This window comes from Podarcis vaucheri, assembly GCF_965113315.1.
Source record: "Podarcis vaucheri genome assembly, chromosome: 4".
NCBI lineage: Eukaryota > Metazoa > Chordata > Lepidosauria > Squamata > Lacertidae > Podarcis > Podarcis vaucheri.
In genome coordinates this window covers 10,025,740-10,046,881 of record NC_138762.1, presented here as the reverse complement: position 1 = coordinate 10,046,881, position 21,142 = coordinate 10,025,740, and the positions used below count along the sequence as shown (strand labels likewise).

The 21,142-nt window shown below is 45.6% G+C and overlaps 1 protein-coding gene and 1 long non-coding RNA gene across 2 annotated transcripts in view; one reads left to right on the top strand and one right to left on the bottom strand.

Moving 5' to 3' along the window:
* Positions 1–21,142, top strand: part of LOC309530625 — a 419,691-nt gene that overhangs the window by 317,740 nt on the left and 80,809 nt on the right. The gene's annotated exons all lie outside the window — the stretch shown is intronic.
* The window catches only part of UVRAG (UV radiation resistance associated), a 90,424-nt gene continuing 69,826 nt past the window's right edge, over positions 545–21,142 (bottom strand). The window contains exons 13-15 of the mRNA XM_082219296.1: positions 20,143–20,221; positions 9,485–9,576; positions 545–2,637 (exon numbers count right to left, since the gene is read on the bottom strand). Coding sequence (XP_082075422.1) covers positions 1,947–2,637; positions 9,485–9,576; positions 20,143–20,221 — 862 coding nt within the window. The 3' untranslated portion in view covers positions 545–1,946. The remainder of the gene's footprint in view (positions 2,638–9,484; positions 9,577–20,142; positions 20,222–21,142) is intronic.

Sequence of the window (21,142 nt, the reverse complement as noted above, 5' to 3'; positions counted from 1 at the left end):
GCAGGGCCTGCAACACAGAGCTGTTCCACCAGGCCTTGGGCCAAGGCACAGCCTGACCCCCTCCTTTGGTAATTCTTCACAGAACTCTAGCCCAATGGTTGCCATCAATTTGATTTGAACTGATTTTATAATGAACTGATTTTAGAATGCTGTATTATTTTACTGTTGTTAGCCGCTCTGAGCCCGGCTTCGGCTGGGGAGGGCGGGATATAAATAAATTATTACAATTATTATTATTATTATTATTATTATTATTATTATTCCCATCTACTGGTTTCTCGGGGCTGGCTGGGGCTTATGGGAGTACAGAACAGCTGGAAGTCTCCATACCAAGGAAGGTTAAATGAAAGCAACACAATTGATCTCAATACAGTTGTGTCCACGGCCTGCCAGAGCTACAAAGAGTTTCCTGATTTGTCTTCCATGTTCCGCTGTTTCCTTAACAGTTGGCTTCAGCTCTGTTATGATGTCTGCCAAATGCGCCAGAGCAAAGGTTCAAAGGAGCAGGCAAGCCGAGGGAAGAAGTTGTCAGGCACCACACCACGAAGTAAATTAAACTTTTATTCTGCTATACATATATATATATTTATTTATTTATATTTATATATATATATTTATTTGTGAGCTCACAACCGAGCCCAGACATCGGTATACAATGTAGAAAGCGAGAGCCAGACACACCTGAACTCCAAAATAATAATAATAATAATAATAAATGCATATCGTCTGGAATCTCAAACAGACCACAAAATCCGCTTGTACGTTAGTGCAGTTGGAAACACATGCCCCAGTGGCAAACTACCTCATCTGGAGTCGAACTTGCTCCACTGGAAAAAAAAACCAAATTGTTGGGCAGCTCCAGTTGAGAAGTACAGAAGGTTTGGTTGATTCGCCCCACCTCAACCAAATGAAATTATTATTAAGTATGGCCAACAGCAAGCACTATTAAGAGTCCATTCACATCATCTCAAAACCTATTGCACTGTATATATAACATCTGGCTTGCGTGTTTGTATACTGCTTCACAGATTGATAGGGTCTGGGGGGAAATAATTAATGTGCCTATGGATTGATTTATTGCAATTTGCTGGTCCCATGAGACACACCTGTAGTCCCACGTGCTCCAGAGAGCTACTAAACTGCAGAAGCAGCGTCTTCAGTTTTTTAGGTCTGGCTTGAGTGCCAGAACTGTATTTCTTCCTAAACTGGCCACACAGTGATAAGGTGGGGGTAAGACCTAAGCCCATAGAGCTTCCCTCTTCACCACCACCCCCACTCTAATTTTCTACCTAGGAGCAATGGGAGCAATATGCCGGGCACATCTCCTGCACATGACCTACTGAAATGCATGGGGTGCTTACTGGGCCGTGCGCAGTGACTGACGCCGGCAAGAGTGGTGCAGGAAGGAAGGAAGGAAGGAAGGAGATAACATTGTGTAGGGAGAGGCGTTCTTACTGGATTTGACAGGGCCTCTTGCCCCTGAAGCAGGAAGGGCGGCAAGACCTGGATGAAGGCAAAAAGCTGTTGAGGAGGAGAGAGAACATGTGTCGAACGGTGCACACATTCACTCCTGTATGCCTTTAGCTAAGTGTTTGACTTAATTTTCCTCCACCCCAATCTGTCAAAGGGCTGAAAGAAATCTAAAACTTAAAAGCAGACAATGCTCCAGTGGCCTGATCCAATTGCCAGCGCAATCTGTAAATACTAGGAAAACCAGGAGAGGAAGCAGCAGAGGTTTACCTGGACTGTGGCGAGACCATGATTGTGTGTAACCCAAATCTACTTCCCAAAAACTATAAAGACAGTTCTCTTTTCTTCCCCGACCACCCACCCAATCCCACCCGATAACTGATCAGGGATTACGAGTGCAAGTTTTATCTTCATTCCAGATACATAGTTTTCACCTTGTGAAACGTGGCACCACCTCCGCTGTGTCCAAAAAAAGCTCACTTGTCGGAACCCTTCCGCGGCCTGCGGAAGGTGGGGGCGTCCTTGTTCAGCGCGCAAATCCTCCGGGAAAACTCTTCGAATTCCCCCAGGACTTGGTCGTCACACTCCACCGCCACGGCGTGGTCCACCGGGATGTAGTTAAAGGCTTCGAGCTGGTCTCCGGTGCCAAAGCCCGTCGCTTCCATGCCCATTATCTCTTCCGCCTGCTCAACCGTGCAGAGGAGGTCGGCACCAAGGGCGCCGCGGAAGGCACACAGCTGGTCACTGCTGGCCGCGCTGGGGCGCTCGCTGGGCAACGCCGCGCCATTTATTGCACGAGAGGGTCCCAGGAAAGACTCCTGTCGGTCTCGGGAGGTGTTTGGGCCCCTGTTTTCGCCGTTCAAGCTGTGGCACAGATCCCCTCCCTTTTTGTTTTCTTTCGAGAAGTCAATGGAGGTATCTAAAGAGGAGGATAAAGACCCGGCCTTCTTATTCGGCTCTCCCGCAATGGCAATGGGCTGTGTTAAAGCAGAGTTGTAACTCGGAGGAGGAGTCTTGTACTGAAGTCTCTCATTCTCAGAGTTGGCCCGTTTTCGGAGTCCCTTGTCTGGAGAAGGATGGCTGCTGGTGAACCCAATATCCAAACCCCCAAACGCAGAACTCTGCCTCTTTGGAACTGGAATGGCGCTGGAAATGTGGTGCCGATCACTATGGGGAGAAATGATAAGGACAGTGAAAGGTTATCTCACCTAAGCACTGCTAAGGTCAGTGGAGTCCGGTTCATCCCTTCCAGATCTGCGATTACAATTTCTTATTTCAGCAACAGGCTTCTATGCCTACTTCTGTGGCTCACTATTTTATTTATATACCATTGGAGCATCATAGCTTCCCGTTATCCTTGCCACAAAACCATGAAGAAAGGAATGAAGCAAGAAAATAGTGACTTCTCCCTGGCTTTGCAATTCAGTGGAGATCTGAGCCCAAATTTCTTACATGAAAGCTGCACTCCCTATCCATTGCACCACCGTTTAGTATTGTTTTGTTTTAGTTCATTTATGAGGCTCAAAAGCTAAGGGTGGCACTGAATGCATGGCTATGGGGCAGGCAAGAGGGGAAACCTCACTAATCATATGCCAATTTACCAGCAACATGGGCACAAGGCAGGTCACAGTCACTCCCAACTTGGCCAAGTTTTAAACTTTTACAGAAATCCCAAGCTTATTTGAGGTCCTGGTACCTTGAAAGCTTGCACATTCTGATGTTAACAGACAGTGCCACATGAAAGTCTCAACCTTGGATTCTGCATCCTAAGCCATTCACTTTTGCTTCTGCATTCTTTGTTTCTGATGAATTCCAGAGCTGGCTCTATGGTACCCGCAACTCCCCATTTACTCGGCGGTTGCATTCTGAGGCACTGTGCATCTAAGTGAAGTCGTGTATATTTGAAACACCACTGAAAATGCCTGCAAACACCTCGCTCTGCCCCCGCCCCTTTTTGTGACATTTTAGGGTCTCTTCCAGGTTCAGAATGATGCACAGTCACGCACATATTGAAGGCGAATAAATGAGGGGCTGTCTGTATTGATTTATCTTCTCACTACCATCAAATTGCTTCAAGGGAGAGATCAGAAGTGAGCCCTGGGATCAGACACTTTCTCCCTTGTAACTCAAGTCTAAGCCAAGAGAGGCTACATTTGTATCTCCCCAGACCCTGGGAGATGAAACCCTCTTCAGAGGAGAATTTTGCTTTCAAATAAATGCTGGAACTTCCGGACAACTTTGACATGCTGTAGCAAGAGCTAGAATCCTTGAAAGGCCAAGACCTATTCCCAACCTCTTTATAAATAAAAAAAAAATTGGGGGGGGGGAGGTGGGGATGGGTTGGCAGAGATAGTGTCTAAAAAGACGTCATAATTTATTTGCGTAACTTCTAAGGAGTTCCACTTTGGGAAGCTAAGTCAACTGGATGTTTAGCTCACTTCATCTCCACTAAAGGGTAAAGGGACCCCTGACCATTAGGTCCAGTCGTGGCCGACTCTGGGGTTGAGGCGCTCATCTCGCTTTATTGGCCGAGGGAGTCGGCATACAGCTTCCGGGTCATGTGGCCAGCATGACTAAGCCGCTTCTGGCGAACCAGAGCAGCGCACGGAAACGCCGTTCACCTTCCCGCTGGAGCGGTACCTGTTTATCTACTTGCACCTGATGCGCTTTCAAACTGCTAGGTTGGCAGGAGCTGGGACCGAGCAACGGGAGCTCACCCCGTCGCGGGGATTCGAACCACCGACCTTCTGATCGGCAAGCCCAAGAGGCTCAGTGATTTAACCCACAGCACCACCCAGCTTTCTCCAACCTGGTCCCATGCTGGCTGTGGTGGATGAGTTGTAGTGCACAACATCTGGAGGGCAACATCAGAACAGCTAACAATGCCATCCACACTGAACAATTATTTGAGGTGAAGCCACATGCAAACAGAAACCAATTTTAAGAAGAATCGGCGCTGCAAAATCAGTGCACTTATTTCCGTCTCACTGTTTTTGCCATCATTTTTTAAGGCTTGCCTCCGACCTCCTGGTCAAAAGATCCTTCTTTAAGACAAAACAAAACCCTCAATTAAACCCCCACCCCCAAACAGATTGCCTTGTTATTTAATATGTTTGCAAAAGGCCTGCAAAAACCTATGTAAAGACAGAGTACAATTCACAGTCTCAAATATGTATCTTTCCCTCTGTACAAAATGTTCCCTCTGAGGGACATTACTTGATCGCAGCTGGTTAAAATACTAAATCGTGATTGTCTGGACCCCTGCCAAGATGCACAGCTATATAGCCCAATGGTATGAGAATACTTTAAGGGAGGAGGGCGGGAATGTAACTTAAACATTTGATTCCCGCCCCCCACCTTTCTTTTTTTGGTTGCGAATATGACCTCATGGCAGCAAGAGATGAAGGTGTTTAAGTTGGTTTACAGCCATCCAAAAAGTTTGACACTTCAGGCAAACCCTTTGGCCAGTATCATGTCAAGTACAGAAAAGCAGAAGGGGGGAAAAAATCTCTCACCTCTTTAAAGATTATAGCTTAAATAATGCAGAGTAATGACGGGGTCACTGAAAGGTGCCAGGAGGAGATGGCCAGTAACGAAAGATGGGGAAACAGAAATTACAACATAAAGCGGTTCTCCTTTAGAAGATGAGGGGAAAGCTAAGATGCCATGGTAAGATGTAGCAACTGGAGTAGAGGATATAGTCAGGCAACGTGAGGCTCCATGCTGGGGAAGACTGCGCAGGGTGCAGGTCAGTCTGAATGGTGTTCTCACTATTTCTTCCCCCATGCTGAAAGCAAAGAATCACGGAATCCAGGCCACTGCACTTATGGGATTCTTGTGAAGTACACGCACCACAAAATTATGAGTACGGCACACAGGAAGAGAGAGGTTATACATTCTTTTTTGAAGAAAGCCCTATGCATTTTGGAACGAGCCTTTGTCAGGGGGCATGTTCTGAATAGCAATTCTCCCCGAGTGCCTAAATCACCGTCGCTGTTACTTTATGCATGCCCAAACACAAGAAGCCTTGAAGTGACTTAAAGGTAAAGGTACCCCTGACCATCAGGTCCAGTTGTGACCGACTCTGGGGTTGCGGCGCTCATCTCGCTTTACTGGCTGAGGGAGCCGGCATACAGCTTCTGGGTCATGTGGCCAGCATGACTAAGCCACTTCTGGCAAACCAGAGCGGTGCACGGAAATGCCGTTTACCTTCCCACCTATTTATCTACTTGCACTTTGATGTGCTTTCAAACTGCTAGGTTGTCAGGAGCAGGGGAGCTCACCCCATCATGGGGATTCGAACCGCCAACCTTCTAATCGGCAAGCCCTAGGCTCTGTGGTTTAACCCACAGCGCCACCTGCGTCCCTCTTGAAGCGACTTACAACCATGCAAACATGTGGCATGTTGATCACTGAAGACCAAATGCGCAGGAAAGATGGAACAGAATCTCAAAGGTGTTCATCCAACAAGAATAAGAAGGCCTCATCTTGCTCACACAGACCATAACCATACTGCAGTTATGACAATGGCAGGTTTCACTGGGGAGAGATTCCCACAAATGTGAAGACAGCACTGAAAATAGGCCTGGCTTCTCATTGCCACTCTCCACGCCTCCTTCTGAAAAGGCACCATATTAACTTCAAAAATGCACCGGTCCTAAAATAGGACTTCCTTCCAGCACCTGGAGTTTCCTCCTCTTCTCACTCCATGCCATTGGTGCTTTCCTGGAAGGGAAGCAACCCCCTCTTCTACCCTCAAGATGTGAAATGTGGATCAGGCAGGAGCAGAAACCAGTTGTACCTGCCATGGACAGGCAGGAGAAAAGTGGGGGAAAGGGGTAAATGGGATCGGGGAGCTTACTGCAACAACAAAATTCCCATCTCAAAGTTCCCCCTTTAGAGCTGGAAAAGGCTTTGGGTGGGTGGATCAATCCTACAAAGGACTGACAAAGGACTGACTTGCAAGAGCATCCATCCATCATAAATACACAGGAAGTGAGCCTGAAACCTCATCTGCTTTCATCCTCAAACCAAATCTGTATCTGTTCGTTTATTTTAGAAGAAGCAATATTACACACACACACACACACACACACACACCCCAGGAGGAAGACTTAAGTGGGGTCCAGAAGCATTCAATGCATTCCTTTCCCTGCCTGCCTGCATATTTCATCAGCAAATTGTGTAAACACAGGATACACATGGATGTCCAGGACGACAATGCGGAGAAGAGAAAGTTCAAAGTAATAAATAGCTTCTTTGAGAGGCAAAAAAACAAAAAAAAAAACCAGTAAATCACTGTAACTGAAAGCAAATTCTGCCAGAGAAAAGTGCAAAGCGAATGCAAGGATGCTCCAATGTATGAATGGGAAGGGGTACTTAGGCGAGGCAGCCTCGGGGCTGAACTCTGTGCAGCAGAATCTGCAAAATTCCGAGCAGAAATCTCTAGTCTGAAAAGGGTATTGTCCTTCACTTAACAAACATCTCTAAATATTAACCCCAGGCACTACATATGCAAGATATAGCGACAGCCACCAAGCTGGAAGGCTTTAAAAGAGGTTTGGTCACATTCACAGAGAACAAGGCTATCAAACGGCTGTTAGTATTATCTCCAGCATCAGAGGAGCATGCTTCTGGAAACCAGTTGCTGGAGAGCATGGATGAGAAGGGGGCTGCTGCATTCAGGTCCTGCTCATGGGTTCCCCCCATAGGCATCTCCTTTGGTCTTCCGAGAGCATCTTGCATCTGCCAACCACCATGCCTAGCAACTGCTGATGGACCTCCCATTAATTTGTCTGATTCCTTTTAAAACGAACTAGGCTAGTGGCCATTGTATCTTGTGGCAGTAACTCTGTACATTATCCACATGCTCTACGGGGAACTGGCTTCTGGGACTAGGCCAGTTGGCCAACCAACTCTGCGCTACAAAGTTGTCTGCAAATGTGTCCTGAAGGCCAAGTCACTCTGTGCCTAAACTCACAACAAGAACAGCAGCAGCAGGAGTCTTGCAGCAACTTAAAGACCAAGGTATTTGCAGCATTAGCTTTCGTGGGCCAGAGGGTCCAACAGGGTGCTTCCTTGCAAATTCTTTTTTGGGGGGTGGGGATAAGGTGGGAATGCATATGCCTAACACCTGTCCATCTCACCCCACTTGTCACAAAAGACACTGGATTAAAGGCAAACACAGAAGAATTATCAAACGGAAGGAATCCCACGGAAGTGCTGTAACAAGAAAACTCACGCAGAGGGGCTTAAGCCTCCCCAATCTCATTCTGACAGAAGCAAAGGGGGATCTGGCAACGCTTTGTCAGCCATGCGGATCAAGAGACTCTTGCAGTCCATAGTGTGGCCTACCTGCCTCACATATATTTATATATATATGCTGCCATAAATTTAAATTTTAATAGCTGGGGCCCTGTGGAGATCAACTTAACCATCTGTGCACAGTCATTTGCATGCAAACATTCCGCACATGCACATGTGAATCGGGCTCTGGCACTCAAGCGTGCTTGCGCCCAACTTCCCTAGCTGGAAATATGGCCCCCCTAATCTTCCCCTTGAGGGAGGATCTATGAAAAGCCTCATTACCGTTTATACTGTAAGGAAGTACCAAGAGGAACCGTTCAGAATCATCAGACCTATCTGAGCCTTGGAGGTGAGAAAGAAATGAGCCATAGACATGTGCCGAGGGGGAACGCGATAGTCCCGGAGAGGCAGGGCTAATATCCACACATGTTTTGAAATATTAGCCAGGCAAAGAATGTGTTTTGTCTTGATAATGAGAACATGCCACTCTAAGGAGCCACCCAGGGACAAGGGTCTACCTCAAGTTGGAAACCAGAATTCCACAGCGGGGAAAGTCAAATCCTGCAGATTTTCCACCGGCAAATTAAGCTATGCAAATGACATACACCGCATGGTGTTGCTTGATCTATTTGCTAGGTGGCTGGAATGTTCCATCCTGCCTCGGTGGCAGGGCTAATAATAATGCTAGACAGCATAATATTAACCAAGGCTTGGACTTACCACGCCATCACATCTGGGGCTGAAATGTACCAAAAATATGATCAATAGAAACTTGGGGTGGGGGAGGCTTTGAAGAAATATCGAATTGGGGGGGGGGAGATGCAGCCATCTCACATCTGGAAGCCCTCACAATCTCTTGACCCCTCCCCAAGTTCCAGAGGCTTTAGAAAATCTGTTTTAGCCTTTTAAAGGCTATAGCTACTGCCTCACACCACCTTGCCGACAAAGGTCCGTATAGTTAAAGCTATGGTTTTCCCAGTTGTGATGCATGGAAGTGAGAGCTGGACCATAAAGAAGGCTGATTGCCGAAGAATGGATGCTTTTGAATTATGGTGCTGGAGGAGACTCTTGAGAGTCCCATGGACTGCAAGAAGATCAAACCTATCCATTCCTAAGGAAATTAGCCCTGAGTGCTCACTGGAAGAACAGATCGTGAAGCTGAGGCTCCAATACTTTGGCCACCTCATGAGAAGAGAAGACTCCCTGGAAAAGACCCTGATGTTGGGAAAGATGGAGGGCACAAGGATAAGGGGACGATAGAGGACGAGATGGTTGGATAGTGTTCTCGAAGCTACCAGCATGAGTTTGACCAAACTGCGGGAGGCAGTGGAAGACAGGAGTGACTGGTGTGCTCTGGTCCATGGGATCACGAAGAATCGGACAAGACTAAATGACTGAACAACAACACTGCCTGAATATGTAGCTTCATATTCAGTTGCAGATGAATTAAGAGATTCTTTAGCACAATATTCTAATTCTCCTGCAAGAGATCAGCTCCTATTTTTATAAAGCACATACAACCCAGATGTGTTTGAGGCTCCCGGTCCCCAAGTCACTATCAAGTGACAAAAGGTTTGTGGTGGGACACGCTGCAAACCAAAAAGTCACGAGAAAGAGCTCTAAGTGCAACTTCCTAGGTATATAGTATGTTCTACAAACTTTTAATAATTTACCCCATGTTCCCATTACTGCAATGGACAGAACTTACCATCTGACCATGAGGCCGTGCTCCAGGAAGTTCTTCAGGTTAGGAAGTGTCTGCCTTAGATCTGTAGTTCCCAGCCCATGTTGGTATCTAAGCTATGGAGAGAGAAACAGGTGAATTAGCACATGGTTCTTCTGAACACCTGAGTAAACCTTGACGGGCTTAAGATGGGACAGCTTCCTTGCAAGCTGTATTCCAAGATCTGCATGCCAGAGAAGACGCTTGCTGTTTGAAGGTTGCACTTCCAAATACACATAGAAGAGAGCACCACTGAACACTATGACTCTTGTTTCTGAGGAAATATGGAGAGATTAACACTGCAAATCTGTAATCTAGAACCCCAAGCTCCACCAACCGGCACCAGTTGCAAAACAGCAGCCCAGACAGGCAGGTGTACACTAAGAATGAAAAGGCTTGGTGCTTAGCCAGGAAACAGTAATCACTATCAGCTCCCAAGATCACAAGTCCTTTCACACAAAAACTCACTCAACGTTCTTGTCCAGCAAAGTGGTGCTGGGTGGGGTGGGGTGGAAGAAGAGGAGGAGAAACTTGTACCAAGCAATCTACCAGAAGAGCCTTATCTACCTTCTCCCCACCCTTGCCTTAGGGCACATGTTGCACATCACACTTCTGAGGTGCTTGCGCACCATCGCAAATACAGTGGTACCTCGGGTTAAGTACTTAATTCATTCTGGAGGTCCGTTCTTAACCTGAAACTGTTCTTAACCTGAAGCACCACTTTAGCTAATGGGGCCCTCCTGCTGCTGCTGCGCCGCCACTGTGCGATTTCTGTTCTCACCCTGAAGCAAAGTTCTTAACCTGAGGTACTATTTCTGGGTTAGCCGAGTCTGTAACCCGAAGCGTATGTAACCCGAGGTACCACTGTACCTAAAACACGTAAATGATAGGGACGTTCGCCTGGTGCCTTCATTATACACCTTGAGTCGCCAGGCAAAAATGTTCCTTTTTAACCAGGTTAACTTCCTTTTTAACCAGGTTGATTTGATTGACATCCTTTTAAAATGTGGAGGGTTGTTGTTATTGGGTTGTTGTTTTTATTTTGCATTTATGTATTTTGTGGTTTTATATTTTGATTTTATTCTGTGAACTACCCTGAGACCTCCGGGTATAGGGTGGTGTATAAATTCAATGAATAATAATAACAACGGTCAGAACAAGAACGTGCATCTTGGGCGCTCAGGTGAACTAGCATCAATGAGACTGAGCCGGTGGAAGAAGACTCTGAACTGCGAATTGCAGCAGTGCAAATGAAACAAAGCTCAAAGGCATTTGTTCACAGGTCTTTCCTTGGCCCACTACTCAGAAGTTAATGCTCCAGGGAGTTTAGATTAAGGAAGATTTAGTACGATTTAAACAACTGTGCCGGCAGAGTGATTGCCTTTCAGCATGACTAATCAAGGGGCTGCTGTTCGCTTATGCTTCACAGACACTGTTTGATTCTCACAAGCCACTCCTGCCCATCTGAATCTGCAGGAATCTCTTGTCATAATTGCAAGCTGGAGCTCAGAAACAGTAATGGACAGAAAGACTATGGAAGCTGGAAAATGGGGCTTTGCTTGTAAGCATGAGAGAAAGAACCACCAGGTGCAAAAGGAGGAGAGTGCCTGCAACACTGGGGTAGCAGATGTTGTCCCCATCTTCAAAAGGGGGAGGAGACCCAGGTAAACTACTGACCAGTGAGCTTGGCATCAATACCAGGGAAGGTCCAAGAACAGATAATTTAACCATCGGTCTGTGAGCACTTAGAAAAGAATGCTGTGATTACTAAGACCCAGCATGGGTTTCTCAAAAACAAGTCATGTCAGACGAACCTTATTTCTTTTTTTCTTTTGATGGGAGTAATAAACTTGGTGGGTCGGGGAATGCTGTGGACATAGAATCATAGAATCATAGAGTTGGAAGAGACCACAAGGGCCATCGAGTCCAACCCCCTGCCAAGCAGGAAACACCATCAGAGCACTCCTGACATATGGTTGTCAAGCCTCTGCTTAAAGACCTCCAAAGTAGGAGACTCCACCACAGTCCTTGGCAGCAAATTCCCCTGTCGAACAGCTCTTACTGTCAGGAAGTTCTTCCTAATGTTTAGGTGGAATCTTCTTTCATGTAGTTTGAATCCATTTCTCCGTGTCTGCTTCTCTGGAGCAGCAGAAAACAACTTTTCTCCCTCCTCTATGTGACATCCTTTTATATATTTGAACATGGCTATCATAGCACCCCTTAACCTCCTCTTCTCCAGGCTAAACATGCCCAGCTTCCTTAGCCGTTCCTCATAAGGCATCGTTTCCAGGCCTTTGACCATTTTGGTTGCCCTCCTCTGGACACGTTCCAGTTTGTCAGTGTCCTTCTACATAGTGTATCTTGATTTCAGTAAGGCTTTTGACAAAGTCCCCCGTGATATTGTTGCAAGGAAGCTGGTGACATGTGTGCTGGATGAAGTAACTGTTAGGTGGATTTGTAGCTGGTTGACTGACCAAACCCAAAGAGTACTCGTTAATGGTTCCTCGTCATCCTGGGGAAAAGTGACAGGGTTCTGTCCTGGGCCCGCTGTTGTTCAATGTCTTCATAAACAACTTGGATGAAGGAATTGAGGCTTTCCTGTGACAACCCTTTAGATATTTTAAGGTGGTCTCTCATATCTCCTCTTAGTCTCTTTTCCAGGCTAAACATCCCAAGCACCTTCATCCATTCCTCATAAGGCTTGGTTTCCAGACCCTGGATCATCTTGGTTGCCCTCAACTGCACACATTCCAGCTTATCAATATCCTTCTTGAATTATGGTGCCTAGAACAGGACACAGAGCTCCAGGTGAGATCTGCCCAAGGCAGAACAGAGTGGGACTATACCTTCCCTTGATCTGGACACTATACTTCTGTTGATGCATTCTAGAGTAGCATTAGCTTTTTTTGCTGATGACTCATGTTCAGATTGTGGTCTACTAAGACGCCTAGATCCTTTTCGGTGTATCCCCTATCTTATATATATGCATCTGGTTTTTCCTGTCTAAGTGTAGAACCTTGCATTTGTCCCTATTGAAATTCATTTTGTTAGCTTGGGCCCGGTTCTGCAATCTGTTAAGGTCATCTTGAATCCCGATTCATTATATATTTGAATTACTTTTAAAAGCCCATCCTCAACTCCTAATGGTTTGTAGCATATAAATAACTAGATTAAGGGACTTGAGAAAGGCATGCATCAGTTCCAAATATAGGCAGGCTGGGAGGCTACACAACGGGAAAGAGGCTATTCTCCATATAAATGTAACAACTGTGCACTACTTTCGCTTAATCATTTTAATTTTGGAGTTGTCAAGGGAATTCAACAGCACCGTCCAAAAGAAGCCTTCAAGTCAGATAAAAGCTTTCTTGGCTCCATGTATGAGATCATTTTAGCTTTCTCTTAGGTATCACAGTGGAATTGCTGACTCTACTCAAGATTTAAGTTCTTCCTTTTAAGTGCAATACTTTACCAGAGGTGGGGCGGAATCAGCACATCTTTCTCAATGGGAACAGTAAAAGCGGTTTTAACATGCAGTCAACGCACTTCAAGCAGCTGTGAAGATGCAGCTACGAAAGCATTTATGATGCCAAAGGGGTCCCCATTACGATGGGCAGTTATGGGCTGGCCAATGGATGGAATGGCTCAAAGCCAAGTCCAATGCATAGCAGATTCCTCCATTAATAGAGACCTCCAAAGGCACATTCACATAGATTATATTAGAGCAGAGGCAGGATAGGAGGCTAGGGCGGCTAAGGTGTTCCTGGGCCACCAGGAAATGAATGCAAAAAAAATTCCATTGTTGGGATATTGAAGTAAGCTGAAGGAACAGTGCAGGCTTCAGAGTTTTGGGAGGATGGCAACGCTGTAAGTTATCATAAAAGTCCTGGAAAAGGAAGGATTCCACCTTGCTCACATTAGCCCCTTTCGTGAAAATGAAGCCCACAATGGGCCTCTGGATCCACCATAGGAGAATGCAGATTATCACGCATAGTTGCCACACATCCTTAAGAAGCTAGGAGGAGGCTTGCAGGATCCATTTGTCCCGCATCCTGTTCTCAGAACAGCCAACCATTAAACAGGCAGGCTCAAAAATGTGAGCTTAAAAGGGGGCAACTGCAAAAGGCTCTTCAGATACAAAGCCGTTTCATTAAACTTGTCAGGTGTAGACCCACAAACAAGAGAAAATTCCACGTCTGGGTGTGTTTTTTAACAAATGCTAGCAGGATACAACCCTCAACTTGCCATTTATAATTTCATCCAAGTGCAGAGTCCGCACCATTTTAAACAGAGCACGTTTATATTTGGGTATTTTTATATTTTGCTCTGCTTTGTTTTGCGGTTGTTCAGACTTTTTGTAACCTGTCACTATAGCATAAATTCATTAGATAAATAAATCTGGCAATGTTGGGCTCGTGGTCAAGGCAAACCTGGATGAGCTGAAGGCCACAATCACCTGTTATCTTTGCAGCACAGGATTTGGGGTTTTGTGTCTGTGGATCCCTCTCCAATCCAGGTACAGACTGTGGTTTTATGAAGATCTAGGTTCAGCTCTGTTGCTTTCTATCTGTGGACAGGTGGGGGGGGGAAGGCCCACGGACTCACTCCTCTCTCACGGTGAACAGGGGCTGAGAGAGAGGTGGTTTCCCACCATGAAGCAACAGAATGAAATAATATGTTGTTTAGTCATGTCCGACTCTTCGTGACCCCCTGGACAAGAGCACGCCAGGCACTCCTGTCTTCAACTGCCTCCCACAGTTTGGTCAAACTCATGCTGGTAGCTTCAGGAACACTGTCCCACCATCTCGTCCTCTGTCGTCCCCTTCTCCTTGTGCGCTCCATCTTTCCCAACATCAGGGTCTTTTTCAGGGAGTCTTCTCTTCTCATGAGGTGGCCAAAGTATTGGAGCCTCAGCTTCAGGATCTGTCCTTCCAGTGAGCACTCAGGGCTGATTTCCTTCAGAATAGATAGGCCGGATCTTCTTGCAGTCTATAGGACTCTCAAGAGTCTCCTCCAGCACCATAATTCAAAAACATCCATTCTTCGGCGATCAGCCTTCTTGATGGTCCAGCTCTCACTTCCATACATCACTACTGGGAAAACCAGAGCTTTAACTATACGGGCCTTTGTCGGCAAGGTGAAATAATTTAGATGGGTGGAAATGAGGAGCCTCAAGCCTGAGACAACAGAAAGGGTGGGCAGTGGCCAAATTGTGAAAGGCCTCTGCCAGAGACCAGGGATAAGCTGCAGACAGAGGACGCAATGCCCAGTTGACTGGATCAAGGGCACTAATATCAGAGAGCACTGTGTGTTCATAATCTAACCCCTTTCTCCAGGGAGGTACGCCACACTTTGATTTTATTTGGCATTACAATGAAGACAAAGGGACCGTTTACATGAATTACCTTAATGCTTGCTAGAGTGAGTTCCGCTTTTAAGAAGAGGTGCAGGAGACCCATTAAAAGCTGCCTCATTTTCAACCACTATTTTACCCAAAGTGAGTTTTTGAAAGAGGGCGATTTAGAGGGCAGTGCCATCATTAAGTACTTTAAACCTAAACCAAACAAACCACAACATCAATGTTTAATTCTTTTTACCATCAGCCCACAGTCTTGCACTGTAAACCTGAAACATCCCAAAGTTTATGCCTTTGTATTTATTTAATCTCTTCAGTACCGTGAAGTGATGTTTATCAGATTTCCAAGACATGGGCGTATTTGGCTTGTATGACCTCACTTGGAGGCAGCTTACACATTAATCTAACAATCATATCTATCAAGAGATTGTTTTCTCTCTCTCAAGGGTTAGAAGTTCACTAGCCCAATGAGGAAACTTAATCCAACTCTTGTTCCCATAAAGAACAGAGGGTTAACAGGACAAAAACACATCTAAAAATGTCGCCGTCTGAAATTTCAGATTTTGCACTAAAATTTGAACCAGAGTGAGGTAGTTTGCAAAGGAGTGCCAAACCATGGTTTGGTGTGTTGCTCCTCAGCTGCCACAGTAGGCAAGTGGGTGGATATGGTTCCTTCCAGCTTTCATCACATGATTATCCAATGCTATCTTGTTCTGCCCATCACCTTCCAAAAAGCACTTATGCCTTAATCATTAAGACTGCTGTCTGTGTATCAGAGAACACTGATGCTAGGGACAATTCCAAACACATTACCTACTGTAAAAACAAAAAAGTATTTCTCTAAAGAAAATATTGATTTCAAGAGGGTCCCTAGACGAGAAGTTTGATATAAGACGGTATTAGACTTTTATCAAGCCCTATATAAAACCGTCCAACACGTCTTAGAACAACTAGATCTACCTGGCGGGATGCATCTCCGTCAGCCAAGGTGGATGGGGCTGCCACCTGTCAATCACCTGATATCGCAATGATGCCATGCAATACATTCGCCAAAGCACAGCCCTACGTTTTCAGTTGATTGGCAGTGCCAGCAAACCTCTTTTGGCCCAGCTGTGTCTTTATCTGCCCTGCCCCATGTGGGCTTTGTTTGGCCAGAACAGTGGCACAGGCAAGATGGGGAGGCCAGGCTGCAGGCTGCCTGCTGCTGATAAGAGAGTGGCTCTGCCTTGTACGTATCAGGACCACCAGAGAGGGCTAAAAAGAAGCGGCTACTCTGGATTTCCATTCCTTGACATCCATCATCTGCATAGGTTATAGTAATGGCTCAGGATGAGCCAAACATTTTGATAAGATCTCTGAACCTTTTACCTGATCGTTTCCTTACTATGCTTTCTGGGTTTATTTGGCATTTGCAAACTGCACTGATTTTAACTACAATAAAGAAATGAAAGGCAAACATTTTCCTAACACTTAAGAGCGTTGGAAAGGTAGTGCACACTACAACTCTCTCCCCCCCCCTCTCTCTCTCTCTCGTGTGTGTGTGGGTGTGTTGTGGAGGAGAACAACTTCATATTCATTAAAACAGGACTGGATTTTCAGGTGGAAGAGCTAGGAATACACAAGGACTCCTGTGAACCTGCTTCTCACAAGTTCATCCGGTGCTAAAAGTGTGAATGTGCTCGTTTACTTGCCCGTCTCCGCATATGGCTTTGATAAAGTGTCTACTGTAGTCCAGGGAAACTGAAACTGAAGTTACCTGACAACACCAAAGCATAAGATTGGTGTGGTGCAGCTGAAGTTGCTATTATTCCCTGATTGCTTAAAATTTGCACCCCTTTTTATTTTAACACATTATAGCAAAGCAATGTACTATGAAAACTCCTAGTCTCACCTCCATGCATTATTAGCTTTCTGGCCCAGAAATCCGCACCAAGAGAGTGTTAAGGGTAAAAAAAGTGACACGCTCCCATGCTTCAAAAATACCGCAGCCAGTCTGAGGTTCTTTACTTCACACAGCACAGCTATACGCCGATAACTTCTATGGACGGGTGGGACACTACACGGGCATTTCTAGATTTCTATAAATAATATGCAATGCACTGCTTGCATTTATTTAGAATACTTTCTCCAACAGATAGCTGCTCAATAAACAAGAGGTAATCTGGACCATAAAGAAGGCTGATAGCCAAAGAATTGATGCTTTTGAATTCTGGTGCTGGAGGGAGACTCTTGAGAGTCTCATGGACTGCAAAAGATCAAACCTATCAATTTTTAAGGAAATCAGCCCTGAGTGCTCACTGGAAGGACAGATCCTGAAGCTGAGGCTCCAATACTTTGGCTACCTCATGAGAAGAAAAGACTCCCTGGAAAAGACCCTGATGTTGGGAAAGATGGAGGGCAGAAGGAGAAGGGGACCACAGAGGATGAGATGGTTGGACAGTGTTCTCGAAGCTACCAGCATGAGTTTGACCAAACTGCGGGAGGCAGTGGAAGACAGGAGTGCCTGGCGTGCTCTGGTCCATGGGATCACGAAGAGTCGGACACAACTAAACGACTAAACAACAACAACAATATCCACAGTTATACATAGCAGACCCATTGAGATCAATAGAATTAGCTCCACTGAGTTCCACTGGTTAACTCTCAAGTGACTTGATATCACTCATTGAGAAATAGAGCAAACAGGTGCTTTGGATAATCAATAACCAACAGGCAGGGATTTTGTTTTAGTCTTAGATGTCATCAGGTTAAGCATAGATGAGTTCTTGAATCGCATCACATCTATTAAGTACCCAGGAAATTTCTGATCGCAGGATCACAGAATTGTAGAGTTAGAAGGGACCTTGAGGCTCATCTAGTCCCCTGCAACGCAGGAATCTCAACTAAAGCATCAACGATTAGAAGCAATAGGCTATGTGTTGAGCAAGGAGAGGACTGTCTTGTCTTTCTGGAGTCCAGTACATGATCCTTTACTTTTTAAATTAATTCCACCTCTAGCCAACACAGACTGAAGGACCACTCCATCAGGCTCCACCTTTCTCTTATCTGTTTCCACCTCATTTGGTCATTATAAAAGCTACTGTCTATGAATGGTCCCGGCCGCTTCGTCCCCATCACGTGTTTTAGACGGTAATCCTGCAGGCAGGGATTGCCTTGTTTTCACTGACTGTATGTAAACTACTGTGGGGACCTTTTCAGGGGAATAGTGCTACAAACCAACACACTATCCACAAGCAAAGACCCGGGTAGGCTCCCACTTCTTCCCAGCAGCAGAGCCTAAGCCAAGTCTGAAGACATTCAGAGTTATAATATAGTAAAAAGGACCCCTGACAGTTAAGTCCAGTCGCAGACGACTCTGGGGCTGCGGCGCTCATCTTGCTTTACTGGCGAGGGAGCCGGCGTTTGTCCACAGACAGTTTTTCTGGGTCATGTGGACAGCATGACTAAGCCGCTTTTGGTGCAACAGAACACCGAAACCAGAGCAGCACACGGAAACGCCGTTTATCTTTCCACCGGAGTGGTACCTATTTATCTACTTGCACTTTTTGGCATGCTTTCGAACTGCTGGGTTGGCAGGGGCTGGGACCGAGAAACAGGAGCTCACCCCGTCGCGGGGATTTGAACCGCCAACCTTTGGATCTGCAAGCTCAAGAGGCTCAGTGGTTTAGACCACAGAGCCACCTGCGTCCCTTAATATAGTACTGAGCTATAAACAAAGGCTGAAAGTTTCCCAGGTGTCCCCAAATCAAGGTCACCCAGGTGAAGCTAAGCAAAATAGCCGGCCAACAGCAATTTCCCATAGTTAGAAGCCGGACAGAATACTTACACATCTATAATTTTCTAACCATTTTTTTAAAATGGGAAAATTAAAATATTTGAATTTTCTGCCTTCTGACCAGCTGGAACTGAATGATGCAGTATCTGCTTGTTTTATTTGTTAAGTGGTAAAACGGTTTCTTGTGTGCAATTGTCACCCTTGCTTTCTGTGCAGGAAAATTGGTTCTGCTGACTCTAAAGGACAAGAAGTGTTAGGCAAAGCCAAGCGCCACAAGCCTAAGCAGCAATGGGAAGCAAAATCAATTCTATTTTAAGGCGTGTCCAATCAAAGTAAATTAGCAAGCAGGCAGAGTGCAATGAGATTGAGTGTTTGGGGGGGGGGGGCTCAGTTAATTTCATTATGCACAGGTTGTACATTGACAATAAAGGTATTATTATTCTTATTATTAGAGGGAGTTACCAGGCTCAAAGTATACAACGCAAGCCAGTTATGACTGCTAGATAATACTCCCGCTCCCACTAGGCCACATTCACAGCATGCCATTTAAAGCACTGTGATACCAGTTTAAACAGCCATGGCTTCCCCACAGAATTCTGGGAGGTGTAGTTTTTTAAGTATGCCGAGAGCTGTTAGGAGACCCATTTCCCTCTCAAAGCTACAATTCCCAGAAGGGATTAGCAATCAATCCCTCTTCACATCGGGATGAAAACCCGAATATTTGCAACTCGTCAGTTCCAAATACTAACAGGGCTCTGTTGGCTTCTTTTTTAAAAGAAAGAAAGAAAGAAAGAAAGGGAGAACTTATTCGTGGGCTTTTAAAAAATAAATAAATAGATGAAACAGATGGAAACCATTACCAGCAAGTTGAAATGGAGCACACCGATATACCATTCCCGGGTCAAAACAACGCCCATAATGATCCGCAGAAAATTGTATTGACCTGCTTATAATTCTACCTTGCGTTCTCCTAGGAGTTAGATATGGCTTTCATTGTTCTTATTTTGCAATTTCACAGAAATTCCATTCTCCCTCTGGGGACGTGTTTTGATTGCCCAAAGATTTTGCTTTGCATGCCTCGGTCCTCCACGCACAGCCCCCCCCCCCGAGGAGTCTGTGGGAAAGATACAGATCACGGAAATCCAGGATGAAGTGCTTCCTGCCTGACCTTAAGAGCCACTCACACAGCCAGCTTGACCAACTACTGATTCCCTATGCCCAGCTTAATATGGCTGCTCCCGGAAAACTTACCTATGGCATCAATGGCAGTCTAAGAAGGGCGTCAGATTCTTGTCTTCTGATGGAAATGGGGATGACCTATATTGTTGGGTGTGTTAAGCTGTCCAACTGTGTACACACTCTCTGCAAGGCATGCAGGGAATCAGTGATCATGTGAATTAGGATGATCTCCCACAAGTGTGCAATGCAGATAAAGTAGTAACTACATTACTGTCTTCCCCGATGATGGATGCATGCAGTTCTGCTACGGAAGGGTCCTTTTCTGAGCTAACATACCTGTGCAATATTTTTGTTGAGAAGGTAGACGCCATAGTCAAACTGCAGTTTCTCTCCTCCCTTTGGATACAACGGAAATCTAAAATGGAAAGAGGAGAAAACATGAGCACACTTGTCTATCCAACCAACCCAAAGATTAGTGACTTATGACGGCCGTTTCCACTGTCTTCCATAAAAGTTTCTCCTCCAGTACATGTGCATTCAAACTTTTTTTAAAAAAACAAATAAATCTAGAAATGGTCAAATTTAACGAACTCAGCCCAGCTCTGAACTAAGGGCCGTTGCAGATTTTTAAAACAAGACACACAGGAGTCAGTGTTATGAATTACAGAAGTAAGGTGGGAAAGAGATGTAAATAAATGAACAGACCATTGCATAAAGTTATTAAGATGCAATCCTATACCTATTTACACAACAGCAAACCCCGTTGAGGGACACGACTGGTGCTGTGGGTTAAACCACAGAGCCTAGGACTTGCCGATCAGAAGGTCGGCGGTTCGAATCCCCGTGACGGGGTGAGCTCCCATTGCTCGGTCCCTGCTCCTGCCAACCTAGCAGTTCAAAAGCACCTCAAAGTGCAAGTAGATAAATAGGTACCACTCTGGCGGGAAGGTAAACAGCGTTTCCGTGCGCTGCTCTGGTTTGCCAGAAGCAGCTTAGTCGTGCTGGCCATATGACCCGGAAGCTGTACGCGGGCTCCCTCGGCCAATAAAGCGAGATGAGCGCCGCAACCCCAGAGTCGGCCACGACTGGACCTAATGGCCAGGGGTCCCTTTACCTTTACTAAGTCCCGTTGAACTAAATGGGATTCACTTTTCAGTAGACATGCATAGAATTGCACAGCATGGAAGGGGGGGGGGAAGGGTGAGAGGAACTTGTGTTGGGAAGGTGCAGGGAAGAAAAGGGAAGCAGAAGAGTCCAGCTCCATCTCACACTCACGTTTGAGTTTTTATTTACAAAAATTAAATGCAAAAATTGCAAATGAAACAAAAATAGTTTA